General features: G+C 36.5%; 1 protein-coding gene across 6 annotated transcripts in view; it reads left to right on the forward strand.

Moving 5' to 3' along the window:
• The window catches only part of sorcs2 (sortilin-related VPS10 domain containing receptor 2), an 848,688-nt gene that overhangs the window by 615,241 nt on the left and 219,482 nt on the right, over nt 1-13,965 (forward strand). For all 6 annotated transcript variants that reach the window (XR_011354139.1, XR_011354138.1, XM_069926521.1 and 3 more), the window contains exon 9: nt 1,621-1,800. Coding sequence is in view for 4 of the 6 variants with exons in the window: in XM_069926521.1 (XP_069782622.1) it covers nt 1,621-1,800 (180 nt within the window). In the remaining 2 variants the exon portion in view is untranslated. The remainder of the gene's footprint in view (nt 1-1,620; nt 1,801-13,965) is intronic.

Consider the following 13,965-nt stretch of genomic DNA (forward strand, 5'->3'; position numbering starts at 1 on the left):
ATTGCAAGTTAGAACACAGTTTGGAGAAACTGCTGCCTGTCCTTTGAGGGTTGTTTGGGTTTAGGAGTTATTGTTGTGCATTGATGTCTAAGTGCAACAGTCAGCTGAATAGATAAGGATATGGCAGCTGCCACTGGAGCAGCTCCCGAGGAGCTGTGTGTCGAGGGAGAATTAATGTTGAACTGATGGGAATAAAGGAGTTATGGCTGCCTCAGACTTGTGAATTCTTCTTACGTTGCCTTTGAAGAATTGTGCATCCACATGAGCTATGGTCATAATACTCCTGATCCTCAAACTGGGCGGCCTCCACAAAGCTTCCAAGATCCTGGCACCGATCTCTCCAAGTAACTTCACTGCTACTTACACTTAAAGTGAAGCAGTCTCTCCAAGTGGCCTCCACTGTTAGTCACAATCAAAATGAAGCACTTTGTTTCCCAAAAAGACCCTCCTGGCACAGGTCAATCCACCAAAAAGGCTCAGTCATTCACAGAGCATGTTTTGTTCTGAATTCTACAGAATGGCTTGCCACAAAAACATCTTCAAAAAGCTCTGTTCTCTCCAGCAGCCAGAATGGTTCTCCCTTGAAAAATCACAATGTCTTTGCAAATGTATTGAATTTTGGAACAGATTATGACAAGCCTTCCCTCAGTTCTTCTAATGTATCGAATTATCGCTGGGATGTGACTTGTGCTTGTGTGAAATGTTAAATTTTAACTGTGACCATAGAGTCCCTCCTGTCTATACTATCCCTTACAGTGATAATCCCATTTTACTAAAACGGGAGCTTGTAATGCTTTAGTATGAATTTGTTTGAATGAGTCATAGACAACAACAACTTTCTTATATCCTCCAAACAACCACTATGTAAAGGAAAGTAGTTGCTTCAGGGAATATGATAATCTCCAAACACTGCCTGGACAAGTAAAATAGGAATTTAAACACCAATTAGTTTAAGAATATATTTGCATTAATGAAGCAAACTTATTATTCACTAATTATGAACAGCTTTCATTTTGTAACTAAGCATTCAAATAATGAGAATTGATTTATTTGGAAATGCTTCAATTAAACTCAAAGAGATTGCATTATTACTTGTAAAAGCACAATGCTGAAGAAATTCAGCAGATGGAACAGTGTACTTTAGTACACTGTTCTGTAACCAACGTTTTGGGCTTGAGCCCTTCATCAAGGTATGAGCACTCAAAACAGAAGATCTTTTTTGGTCAATGGGAAGAACATTTGAAGTGTTGAGAGGACATCAGCAAGAATGTCAGGGTTTCCTCCCATCAATTGTTATGTAATTGACAATAGTCACATGCGTTGCGTCCTTCACATCTCACTAAAGTATAGACTTCAGTGCTCCAAGTAACACTTGAAGCATACCCTTTGGCCCAGCCAATTGATTCAAATAGAGGGAACTAAACATATCGAGGTCTTGAAAAATAACAGAACTAAGCTAAATTATTCAAAGGAATGGGATTCTAAGTTACAAATGGTGGTCTTAGTTAGGAATTCAATCAGTTTCTGTAAGTATTTAGGTGGAGATGATTTGAAAGTTGTTTCTACCTGGTGTTTAAAATTCTTTCTGATATATCAGACAGAATCATTTTTTTCCCCTAGGATACGCAAATCATCAGTACAGATGAAAATCAGGTGTTTGTGGCAGTCAAGGAGTGGCATCAGACGGACACCTATAACCTCTACTTGTCGGACCCAAAGGGCGTATACTTCACCCTCGCACTAGAGGATGTCAGGAGTACCAAACAACCAGAAGAAAACGTGATAATAGATATTCATGAGGTAAATATGGCTTCAGACTGCTTCAAACCTGTTGGGTATTAAGGTAATTGATTAGAAAATGACAGGAAACATATTTGTTTCATTGTCTTCCTCTGTTGTAGGTTAGTGATTAGCATCAAAAGCGGTTATCACACAAAATAGTCTTAATCTTCTCTACCAATGTTCAGAAAGAAAGCACATGCTTTACCATCATTACAATGCTCCAATCTCATCATGTCAATGATTTCAACCAGTTTATCCTGACATCTGAATACCTAAGTGGATATGAATGAGTTACAATTATGCACCTCAGGGCCATTGACAATCCCATTAGCCCAAAGATAGGGCTGGCCAACGCTGCTCTCTCAAAGATGATAGTAATGCAAAACACTTAATATCAGCTTAAGATGGTCCTAAGGGAATTTCTCTGCATCCTGAATTTTTAACTTAAAAGATGATTGGCATAAAAAAATAAAAGTTACTGTCATTTTGTCATGCCTTTGAATGCTGCAGGCTGGATTAATGGGGGGGGGGGGGGCGGCGGAAGGTACATTAGGAAATGTTTGAAAAGGAATACATTTTGCACTCAAAACAGAAGATCATAGGGGCAAAATTTTGCCCACAATTAAAATTATACCTCTACATTTCTTGGCATTGCTCCAGGTAACCACACCACAGGTGTTTCAGAAGCCTCATGCAGCATGTCAATATTCCCGATAAGATTAAAGGTTTGCTGTAACTTGCAGTTGGAAACAACTTGTAGCATGATGCCAGTTTTACACATGAAACTGTCAAATTTATCAATTATTTCTTCTTAAGATAGCTACATTCCATCCATTTCATTAACAAGCATCAGTGAACGTAAGGTGTACATTCATACAGTCCCTTTCAGAACATCCCAAAACTCCCTTTCCCTTTCCTTCCTCCTCTCCTCATCTCCTCCAACTCCCTCTCTCTTTTTTATTCAAGCATCAGTCTGTTTATTCTGCCACTTGACGAAGGGCCCAGGTCTGAAACGTCGGTTATCCTTTGCTTCCTACGGATGCTGCATGAGCGGCCGAGTTCCTCCAGTGCATTTGTGTGTTACATCCCAAAACTCTTTCCAACCAGTTATATGCTTTTTGAAATGTGACAATAAATATTTTCAATTTCTTTTGCCTCTCATGAGATTTTGCTCTTCCCTGGTTTCCTTTGATAAGAACATAAACTCAATCAACAGGAGCCCATTAGATAAGATAATGACCAATCTTCGACCTCCACACAACTATCCTGCCCTATCCGAATAACTACTGATTCCCCCAATATCAAGAAATCTATTGATCTTAGCCCTTTGGTCCACTATATCCATTCCTATTATTTAGGCCTTTATCCTTCAATGCCTTGCCTAGTCAAGTACCTGCCTAAATGTCTCTTAAACATTTTGTCTTTGAATCCAACGATGAAGGTGGCACACCAGCACCTCTACAGTCTAAGATGTGTGAGATTTGGCATATTGCTGAATACGCCATCAAACTTCTACAGGTGCACTGTGGAAAGTACACTGACTGGTCGCATCATGGCTTGGTTTGAAAACTCGAGTGCCCAGGAACACAGACGACTGCAGAGAATTGCATATGTAACCAAGATTATCATGGGAACCAACTTCCCGTCCATTGTAGACAAATAGATGCTGGCTCTAAAAGGCAGCCAACATCATGATGTTCCCAATCCTGGTCATAATCGCTTCTCGCTGCTCCCTTTGGGCAGAAGGCATAGAAGCCTGAAGTTCAATACCTCTAGGTTCAAGAGCAGATTATTCCTCCCCATACTACCCTAACCATAAACTACAGCCAACTTGTCTGCATTATTGATACATCACTTTTTTTCCTCGCACTAACTGCAACTGAATTTATTTACCATTTGATATTTATTATCTATTATTCTGTCTTGGCATTTTGTGGAATTTAATTCATACCACTGTAGTTGGTATATCTTGCATACCATTGTGGCTGCAGCAAGTAAGAATTTCTACATATAAACTAACAACTCTTCATCTCCCCTGACACTGACTTCAAGATATCAACCGCTCTCTACGAAAAAAAGCCCTTCCCCTCAGATCCACTCAAACCCTTTCCTCTCACATTGAAACCTATGCTTGCTTGGTTTTGAAACCTTAACCATGTGAAAAAGATTTTGAGTATACCTTATAATGTTTGTAGTTTTAGCTTTCAATTTGTCTACTTCACCACCCTAATGACCTGTGTAGGAAACTCTGAACTCAAGGTTCATTGACATTTCTTCCATCTCTACCATATGTCCTCTTGACTTCCCAAAATGCATCACCTTGAGATTAAACTCCATCTGCCAATAATCTGTCCAACAGGCCATCTGACCAACAGCACCAATTTTCATGTCATTCGCAAGCTTAATGATCATTTCTCCTATATTCACATCCAAATCATTAAGGTTCAAGCTTAATCACAGCATCTGCAGATTTTCCTGTTTAATTCCATTAAGGTTCAGGGTCTCTTTATTGTCATATATACACAATCTGTTTACTTTTCTTTCCCTGTGAAGGCATCCAAATAGGCACTTTTAGTTCACTGTCCCAATCAGGAAAAGAAAGAAAAGCCAAAGATAATCACTTCAGAGTCATTGGATCTCACCACCTCATAACCTTGGCTTTTCAATTACACTGCCTACTGCACTGCCTTCATTGATCTTCATAGTTTCGTCCTCAAAGGCTCAGTCAAATGAATAAGGCAGGATTTCCCTTGGACAAACCCGTGCTGACTATCCTTGATCAAATGTACATAAAACCTATCCCCTAGAATATTCTCCAGTGATTTCCCTACTGCTGATATATGGCTCACCATCTGTAATGATCTGGCTAATGCCTGTCAAGTGTGTGGAGGTACATTGCAGAGCAACCTCTGTACCTGCAGGAGTGTACCGCCAGCCTACTGCAGGAGGCAACCTCTGTACCTGCAGGAGTGTAAGGGGACAGGACAACACCTGGCCGGCTGCCAATCAGTCGGCCTGAAGGGAACAAGCCCCACCCGGTCGGGTGTCAATCACCCTCTGAAATATAAGCCTACGCCGGCCTCCCGAGGCCTCACATTGAATTGCTGCAGCCACAGCCAGCCTGGCTCTGTGGAAGTCTTTGTGGATTAAAGCCTGTTGTTCAGACTTTAAATTGTGTGTGTCTGATTCTGTTTAACAGCGCACCACACAAGTTCAAGTTTATTATCATCCGAGTGCCCAAGGACAACCCAATGAATCAGCATTCTCCGGTCCTCAGTGCAATACAGATGAAAAGTATTCAATTGGAATCTTACAACATATTTTGGCTTCATACAGTTATTCCTTTCTTTCCTAAAGGAACCCCACTCTTTTTTTAGATACCCTCTTTCCCCTGGCATACTTAAAAAGGCTTGGGATTCTCCTTAACCATACTTGCCATGGATATTTCATTACACTTCTTTGCCCTCCTAATTCCTTTCTTAAATTCATCCCTACATTCCATATATTCCTCAATGGACTTACTCGAATGAATGCTTTCTTTTATTGTCTGATCAAACTTCAACATCTTTTGACATCCAAAGACCCCTGATCAAGCCATCTTTGCCTTTCATCAATAGTGGAAGATTCTAGCTCTTGCTAAATATTTTTTTTTAATCCAATTTTTTTAAAAATTGTTTTTAACTTGTTAAAATTTAGACACACAGAACGGAACAAGCCATTTTGGCCCATGAGTCCGTGCCACCCAATTACACCCAATTAACCTACACACCCAGTACATTTTGCAGGTTGGGAGGAAACGGGAGCCCACGGGAAAACACATGCAGACACAGGGAGAATGTACATGCTCCTTAGAGACAGCGCAGGATTCAAACCCCGGTTCGGTTAGCTGGCGCTGTAAGAGGGTGGTGCTAACTGTGCTGCAGTCAAATGTTGTTTTTTCCCTTATCTGCTTCCAGTCTACTTTCATCAGGTCCTCTTTTAAGCAATTAATAACTGATAAAAAAAAATTTTCAAAATAATTCTCATTAGTTAAAAGTTATTCTAAGTCTTATCTGCACAGTTTGACTCTTCTTTTTCTTCTCTCTTTGGCTTGGCTTCGCGGACGAAGATTTATGGAGGGGGTAAAAAGTCCACGTCAGCTGCAGGCTCGTTTGTGGCTGACAAGTCCGATGCGGGACAGGCAGACACGGTTGCAGCGGTTGCAGGGGAAAATTGGTTGGTTGGGGTTGGGTGTTGGGTTTTTCCTCCTTTGCCTTTTGTCAGTGAAGTGGGCTCTGCGGTCTTCTTCAAAGGAGGTTGCTGCCCGCCAAACTGTGAGGCGCCAAGATGCACGGTTTGAGGCGTTATCAGCCCACTGGCGGTGGTCAATGTGGCAGGCACCAAGAGATTTCTTTAGGCAGTCCTTGTACCTTTTCTTTGGTGCACCTCTGTCACGGTGGCCAGTGGAGAGCTCGCCATATAACACGATCTTGGGAAGGCGATGGTCCTCCATTCTGGAGACGTGACCCATCCAGCGCAGCTGGATCTTCAGCAGCGTGGACAGTTTGACTATGGCTGTGTGAAAGGGAAATCCTCCAACAACTAGAAAATTAGTTTTAAAAGATACCACAAGATTTGAAAAAATTGGGCCTACCTCGACTTTGGAGCCTCGGGCTGGATTTTCTCCTTGTTCACGGGTAATGAGAGCGATGGCAGCAAGAGTTCAAGTGACCCTGGTGCCATCTCTTCGGGGAGTTGAAGAAGATGGCGCTGGTGTCCCGAAGAAGACTGTGGAACTAAAAAGCTTGCAAGAAGAGATCAATCGGAATTGCAGTGAGAGACTGAAAAATCAGCTCTCATTAAGGTTGAATTTCAAGATCTGCCCCCTTTGTATTCAAAGGCAGAACAGGGAACACTTTTTTCATCTATTAGTGATGTGGAGCAGGAAGAGGAAGATCAAAAAAGATTGGAGGAGGAGACAGAAGAACAATATCAATGGTCTCAATTCCAAGAAGAGGCTGAGCAGGTCAAGTTACCTGAAGTTAAAGGGCAAGGTACGGGCAGGCAATTGATGAATCGGTTCTAAGCAATGAGGATCAGAAAATGGATTTACAGTATTAAACGGGATGTGAATACTCAATTTGAATTTGTTAAATGAGAAATGAAGATAATTAAGGAAGAGATGAAGAGATATGAAGAGATATATTAAAGTAGTTTATAAGGTTAAAACGCAAGTTTAAAAGTTGAAGAAAATTTACAAGGATATCATGATGAGGTGGATCAGTGTAAAGATGTGGTTAACAAGTTACAAGGTTCAGTTATGATGTGGATAGTTGAGAAGAAAGAACTTTTACAAAAAATTGATACATTAGAGAATCATAGTTGAAGAAATAATGTGAAGATTATTGAATTGCCAGAAACCGATGATGGGTCAACTGCCACACTCAGTTTGATCAGATGTCTTTGTTATCAAGATAAAGAGACTATTTTGAGAGCAACGGTTCAGAAAATTCATCAATTTCAGGGCCCTTTGATTGTGGCTGGAAAAAAAAAAGGTATTTTTCTGTGTGGATCTTAGTACAAATGTGGTGAAAAGAAGAAAGGAATTTAATCCTGCAAAGTCCGTTCTCTGGAAGAAAAGCTGTAAGTTTTCTTTTCACCACCCTGCACTACTCAAAGAATTTCTGGGGAATAATCAGGTAAAATTCTTCGACAATGAGATGGAAACTTTAGAATTTGTGAACTCTCTTCCAAATAATAAAACTGATCAACAAGTTGATTTATTAACAGCAGATATACCACAGATTGAGAAGATGCCAATGTCAGATCAGGTGATATTACAGCAGGAGAATGCTCACCTTGATGATGATGATGACCAAGTTAATAAGGATCTTGAAGATCGGGACACCCTTTCCTGAAGATGATGAAGATTATTCAAAAATTGTTTTTTTTTCCTCTGGGGAGGTGGTTTTTTTTTCCTTCTCCTTCCCTAGCTGCGTGCCACCTAGCAGCAAGACTCACTTCCTGCACAATTGAGGATGGTTGTATTGACTTTTTTTAATAGTATTTTTATTTGGGTTATATTTGCATTTTTTCTTTTTTATATTTCCTTTCTTTTTCTTGATGGAGATGTCAGGGGTAGTTAATGATTTTGTGATGTTGGAGGCCCAAGAGGAGAAGTAGAGTAGAGTTATGAATTTTCTGAATTAATATATTGGCAAATAGTAAAACTTTGTTATTATAAATTATAATGTTAATGGGCTTAATAATCCAATAAAAAGAGAGTGTTAGGTTATTTGAAGAAAATTAGAGTTGACTTTGCATTTTTACACGAAACTCATCTATCTGAGAAAGAACATCAAAATTTGTAAAAAGATTGGGTTGGACATGTGGTAGCTTCTACTTTTAAATCTAAAGCAAGGGGTGTAGCAATTTTATTTTAAAAATCGTAACCTATTACTGATTACTGATCTTGTGGCAAGTTTTGTATTAGTAAATTGTCAATTTTTTTCTGAAGATTGGACTTTGATGCACATTTATGCACCAAATATAGATGATGAAGGATTTGTTAGGGATACATTTATGTATTTGACTGAGACGCACCAAAAAATATTGGTAGGAGGGGATTTTAATTGCTGTTTGTATCCAGTTTTGGATTTTATTGAATCAAATCAATTACTCAAGCTAAAGCAGCAAAGACAATTTTGAATGTTGTGAAAGATTTGAATTTAATGGACATTTGAAGGAAATTAAACACTAAAGAAAGGCACTATTTTTTTTATTCTCATAGATTTGATTCTTATTCTAGGATAGATTTAATTTTAACCTCAATTGCCAAGAAATGTAGATAACAAGGCTAGAATTTTATCTGATCATTCGCCATTTTTATTTTAAAGTTTTCATCCACAATGCAATCAATTAAAAGTTGTAAATGCATACATCAAATGTTACTAATGCATACATTGTGTTTAATTCCCTCCACCCCCTCCCTCCTAAAACCCACAAAAGAAAAAGAAAATAATAGAAATAGAAAAAGTAAAATAGATATAGAAAATAAAGAAGATTACTTCAAAAGTACTCATTTATAAAAAATGTTTTAAATCTCTAAATTAATATTTAACCTTTAAATACAGGCCTCCAATTTACAAAGTAGTTTTCATCTCTGAACATTCCTTATCAATTAATTAAATTTAATATAAATATACCTCTTCTTCCATTTATTATTATATATCCTTTGTATCTGCCCAAATTATCCTCCAATATACAATACAAATCTTACTTCTGAATTACTCCATCTCCTCTTGAAATCCAAATATAGAGAAAAAAAGAGAAATAATATTGAATTAAACCATACTAATGATGAATACATAATTGATAATAAGTAGTAATTCCCCCCTTAACTGGCGCAGTTTAGGATATACAGCACCACCCCCCTCTATTGTGTGGGATGCAGCATCTGCTGTAAAAAGGTACATGATCAAAGGCTTTCAGAACTAAACACCCATGACCTCCCAAGTATATGATTCTTTTAACCATATATCAATTAATAAAATATACACATCTCATTCTCTCATTTCATTTATAGGTAATGTCTCCACATTCTGCCATTTGTTTACAATTTGTAAAGAATTTCTTGTTACCATCAGTTTACGAGATCTTCAACATAACTGGATAATTTAATACAATTTTTTTACCCAAAGGGTTTTCTTAACCGGATTGAACTCTCTTCTTCTAACCAACAATTATTTATTAATATCTGGGTCTATGAAAGTCTTTTATCCTTTCTTGCTCTTTCAGACACTAAGGCTAAAGTATTTTCTTTATCTTGATATTTTAAACATTTAACCACTATAGAGTGAGGCTTTTCATCTAGTTGTGGTCGTGGCCTAAGGGGTCTATGTGGCCTTTCAATTTCAATAGGTCTTTCAAATTTATTCACCCCCAGAACTTTAGGTATCCAGCTTCTTGTCCAATGCCCAATCTTCAGAAGGGACGTATCTACAGGCATCCCCTCCATCTCAATCTTCCCTCGGGACTTCATCACAAATCCAGGTCCAGACACCTTCTGCGATGGAGGCCTCCCTTCAAATTCTTTGGAGACACCACAAGAAAATCCAACGATGACATTTTCATTCACTACTTTTAATGATGTATTTATTTTTGGAAATTGAAAAATGATTTATAGATGGCGATTAAATTCAGCATTGTTAAAAAGGACAGATTTTTGTGATTTTATAAGAAAGCATATTCAGAAGGTTTTAGAATTAAACTCTAATTCTGTTCTCAATAAATTTATTGTGTAGGATGTATTGAAGGCATATTATAAGTTTCACATTGAAAATTAAGAAAGATTATATAAAAGAGGTCAATAAATTAGAAAGGGAACTACAGGATTTGGAAAAGGTATGACAGAAAAAAACAGATGAGAAAAGAAAGAAATTAATAAAGAAAAAGTTTCATTTTAATGTGATTCAGACATATAGGACTGAAAAATTGATTGATAGAACAAAGTAAAGGTATTATGAATTAGGAGAAAGAGCTCATAAAGTTTTAACTTGGCAGTTAAAAACAGTAATCCTAGAATAATTAATGCTGTCAGGAAGAGTTCAAAGATGATTACTTATAATCCTAGAGAAATTAATGATGTATTTAATTTTTTTAATTCTGATTCATATAGATCAGAATTTACTGGAGATGATTAAGAGTGATAATTTTTTATCTCAGATAAATTTGTCTAACCTGACATATCAAGATCTGAAAAATTTAGATGCTCCTTTTACAAAAAGAGAAATTAATGAAGTGCTTATCGTAAATATTCGAGTATAATGCAAAAAAACTTTCCCCTTTTTTCCCTCAAAAATAGGGGGGGGGGTCGCATTATACACGAGAGTAAAAATTTTTTTAAAAATTCTACAACTTGCAGCGTGACTTGGGCGAGCGGTTGTCGGCAGCGCGACTCGAACGGGCAGGTGAGCGGTAGTCGGCAGCATAACTGGAGCAGCCAGGCGAATGGCCAGAGAGATGGCAGTGCAACTCAGGCGGGTGAGGGGAGGGGGAGTCGTGAGAGACAGCAGCACTATTCGGGCGGGCAGGCGAGCAGCCAGAGAGACGGCAGCACGACTCAGGTGGGTGAGGGGAGGGGAGGGGAGTCATATTATACATGGGGTAAAATTTTTCCCCCTTTTCCCCTCAAAAATGGGGGGTCACATTATACATGGAATGAATTATACACGAATATTTACAGTAGTTCATTATCGAATGGTAAATCTGCAGGAGAAGACTATTTTCCATCTGAATTTTATAAGAAATTTAAGGATCTTTTAATACTTCTGTTTATGGAGGTCTTAAAGCAGGCAAAGGAATCGCATTCTTTATCAGATTATTTTTCAACAGCAATAATTACAGTTATGCCAAAGAAAGAAAAAGATGTGTTAAATTCTGCATCTTATCATCTATTATCTTTATTGAATGTAGATTATAAAATTGTTGCAAAATTGTTAACAAATAGATTATCTAAATGTTTACCTGATTTCATTCATGTGGATCAAACAGGATTTATTAGAAAACAGAATTCTGCACTCAATATTGCAAGATTATTTAGTTTATTTAATTGAATTTAAAAAAGAGGGGATCGTAGTGTAGCAGTAACTTAGGATGTGGAAAGAGCTTTTGATAGTTTAGAATGGAATTTTTGTTTAAAGTCCTGGAGAAGTTTGGTATTGTTTCTACATTTATAAATTGGGTGAAAGCTTTATTTAAAAATCCTTTGGCAAAAGTTGTAACTAATGACCAAATATCTGCCTCTTTTCCATTAACTAGAGCAAGTCAACAAGTTTGTCCTTTGTCCCCAGCTTTATTTATTTTGTAATTGAACCTTTAGTTGTTTATTAGTCAAGGTTCTCAGATTAAGGGAATTAAAGTGAATCAGGAAGAATATAAGATTAATTTATTTGCTGATGATGTTTTTTTTAACTGATCCTAAAATTCTTTGTCCCAGTTACTGATTGGATTGAAAGAATATGGTGAAGTTTAAGGATATAAAGTTAATTGGGGAGAAAAATGAGATTGTGTCCTTAGCTGTGGGTGATTGATGATACAGATTGTAAAATAGTCACAAAATTCAGGTGGCCAGATATAGGTATTAAATATTTAGGTATTAAAATTGATAATGATTTTTAAAATTTATGTAAAATAAATGATTTAACTTTGTTTAATAGAATTGTTGCAGATTTTAAAAAGTGGAATAATTTACCTATTACTTTAGTTGGCAGAGTAAATTGTGTTAAAATAAATGTTTTTCCTAGAATTCAATATCTTTTTCAATCAATTCCCATCCCAATTCCTTCAAAAATTTTAAGGACTTAAATACGGCGGTTAGGAATTTTTTATGGTAAGATAAAATGCCAAGGGTCTCTTTGGAAAAACTGACTTGGAAGTATGAATTAGGGGGTTTACATCTTCCTCATTTTAAGAATTATTATAAAGCAGCTCAATTGAAATTTATAAATGTATTGTTTAGTTTAGATAACATTCCAGCTTTGGCTTTTCTTGAATTTAATGAAATAGGGAATATTAATCCCCAGGATTTTATTTATAAATGTAATTTTTAATTGCTATTTGGAAGTAGAGAATCATCTATTTTGAAACATTTGATTGAATTGAGGAACAATAGTGATAATTAAATTGGTATGAAAGGATTAATATCTAGGAAAATTCCTCTATGTCAAAATAGGCTTATTCCTTTTTCAATGGATAACCAACTCTTGAGGATTTGAAGATGGAAGGGTATTAAAGGGATTTAAGATTGTTTTGAGGATTGGAGATTTATAACATTTGAAAGAATGAGGGAAAAATTTAATGTACCTAGTAACACTTTATTTTGTTATTATCAGGTTAAAAGCCTTTTTATCTGGCAAAATAGGTCCTTCTTTGACATTACTTAATCAAAGTGAATTAGAATTACTGATTTGTAACACTACTGTAAATAAATTTATTTCAGTAATGTATAAATTACTTCAAACTAAATCCCTAAATATTGGGGTGCATAAATCAAGATTAAGATGGAAAATAGATTTAAATACACAAATAACTGAAAAGGGTTGGTTGGAGTTGTGTAAGAATAATATGACTAAACTTATAAATGTAAGATATAGGTTTGTTCAATATAATTATATCAATTATATTTGGCTCCACAAAAATTAAAAAGTTTAAAACCTGCCCTAATGATTTAAATTTTAGATGCAGAGCTGTGATTGATACTTTTTTTACATTCAACTTGGCAATGTCCTAAAGTTAGATAATTTTGGTTAGGGGAAGGTAATTTTTTTGGAACAAATTATGGGGGTCAAATTCCCACAGGATCAGATGTTATTGTTATTGAGTAATATTAAGGCCAAAATTAAAATTAAATATTTATCAAATTGAATTTTTGTTAATTGCTTTAGCAGTTTCTAGGATATGTATACCAATATCATGGAATTCGGAAATAGATTTAGGTATGGAAAGATGGCATGAAGAACTTTGTGGTTGCATACCATTAGAGAAAATTATAGAATCTGTGAGATAAAAATCTTTTTAAAAAAAATATGGAGCCCATATTTACAAAATTTTGGTTTGCATGTATGATTGACTCTCTTCTTGATAATCTCAAATAGATATATCATAAATCTTTTGTTTCTTGGCATTCTCTAGATTTTCTTTCTTCTTTTTTCTTTTTTTCTATTAGGGTGAGGGGATGAGAGATGGGAGGGTGAGAGAGTGGGTGGGAGGGGTGGAATGGTATGTACCACATGTATAATTTCTTTTTAAATACTTTAGAACTGAATGTTATGTAACTATTGTTGAGGTTTGAAAATTTATAAAGTATTCAAAAAAATTCCAAGTTTAATAATGGTACAGAAGTTTTTGGAAGGGCATGCTGAAATGACAAGACTGTGATTCTGCAACAGTTTATTCTGGTAGATAGATTGAGCGAATGGGTAAAAATCTGGCAAATGAAGATTAATGTGGGAAGTTGGAAGACATGCATTTTGGTAAAAGAATTGAAAAGGAGGATTATTATTCAGATGGGTTTCAGTGTTCTCCAGCATGAATCACAGACAGTTGGGCAGGTCCAACAAGCTGGCAAACAGGATTTTACCTTTTTTGGTAAGATCTTGGAATTTAAGAATAGGAAAGTTTTATTACAGTTGGACAAAATGACCA

This window comes from Narcine bancroftii, chromosome 3 (genome assembly GCF_036971445.1).
Source record: "Narcine bancroftii isolate sNarBan1 chromosome 3, sNarBan1.hap1, whole genome shotgun sequence".
In the NCBI taxonomy this organism is placed as follows: Eukaryota; Metazoa; Chordata; class Chondrichthyes; order Torpediniformes; family Narcinidae; genus Narcine; species Narcine bancroftii.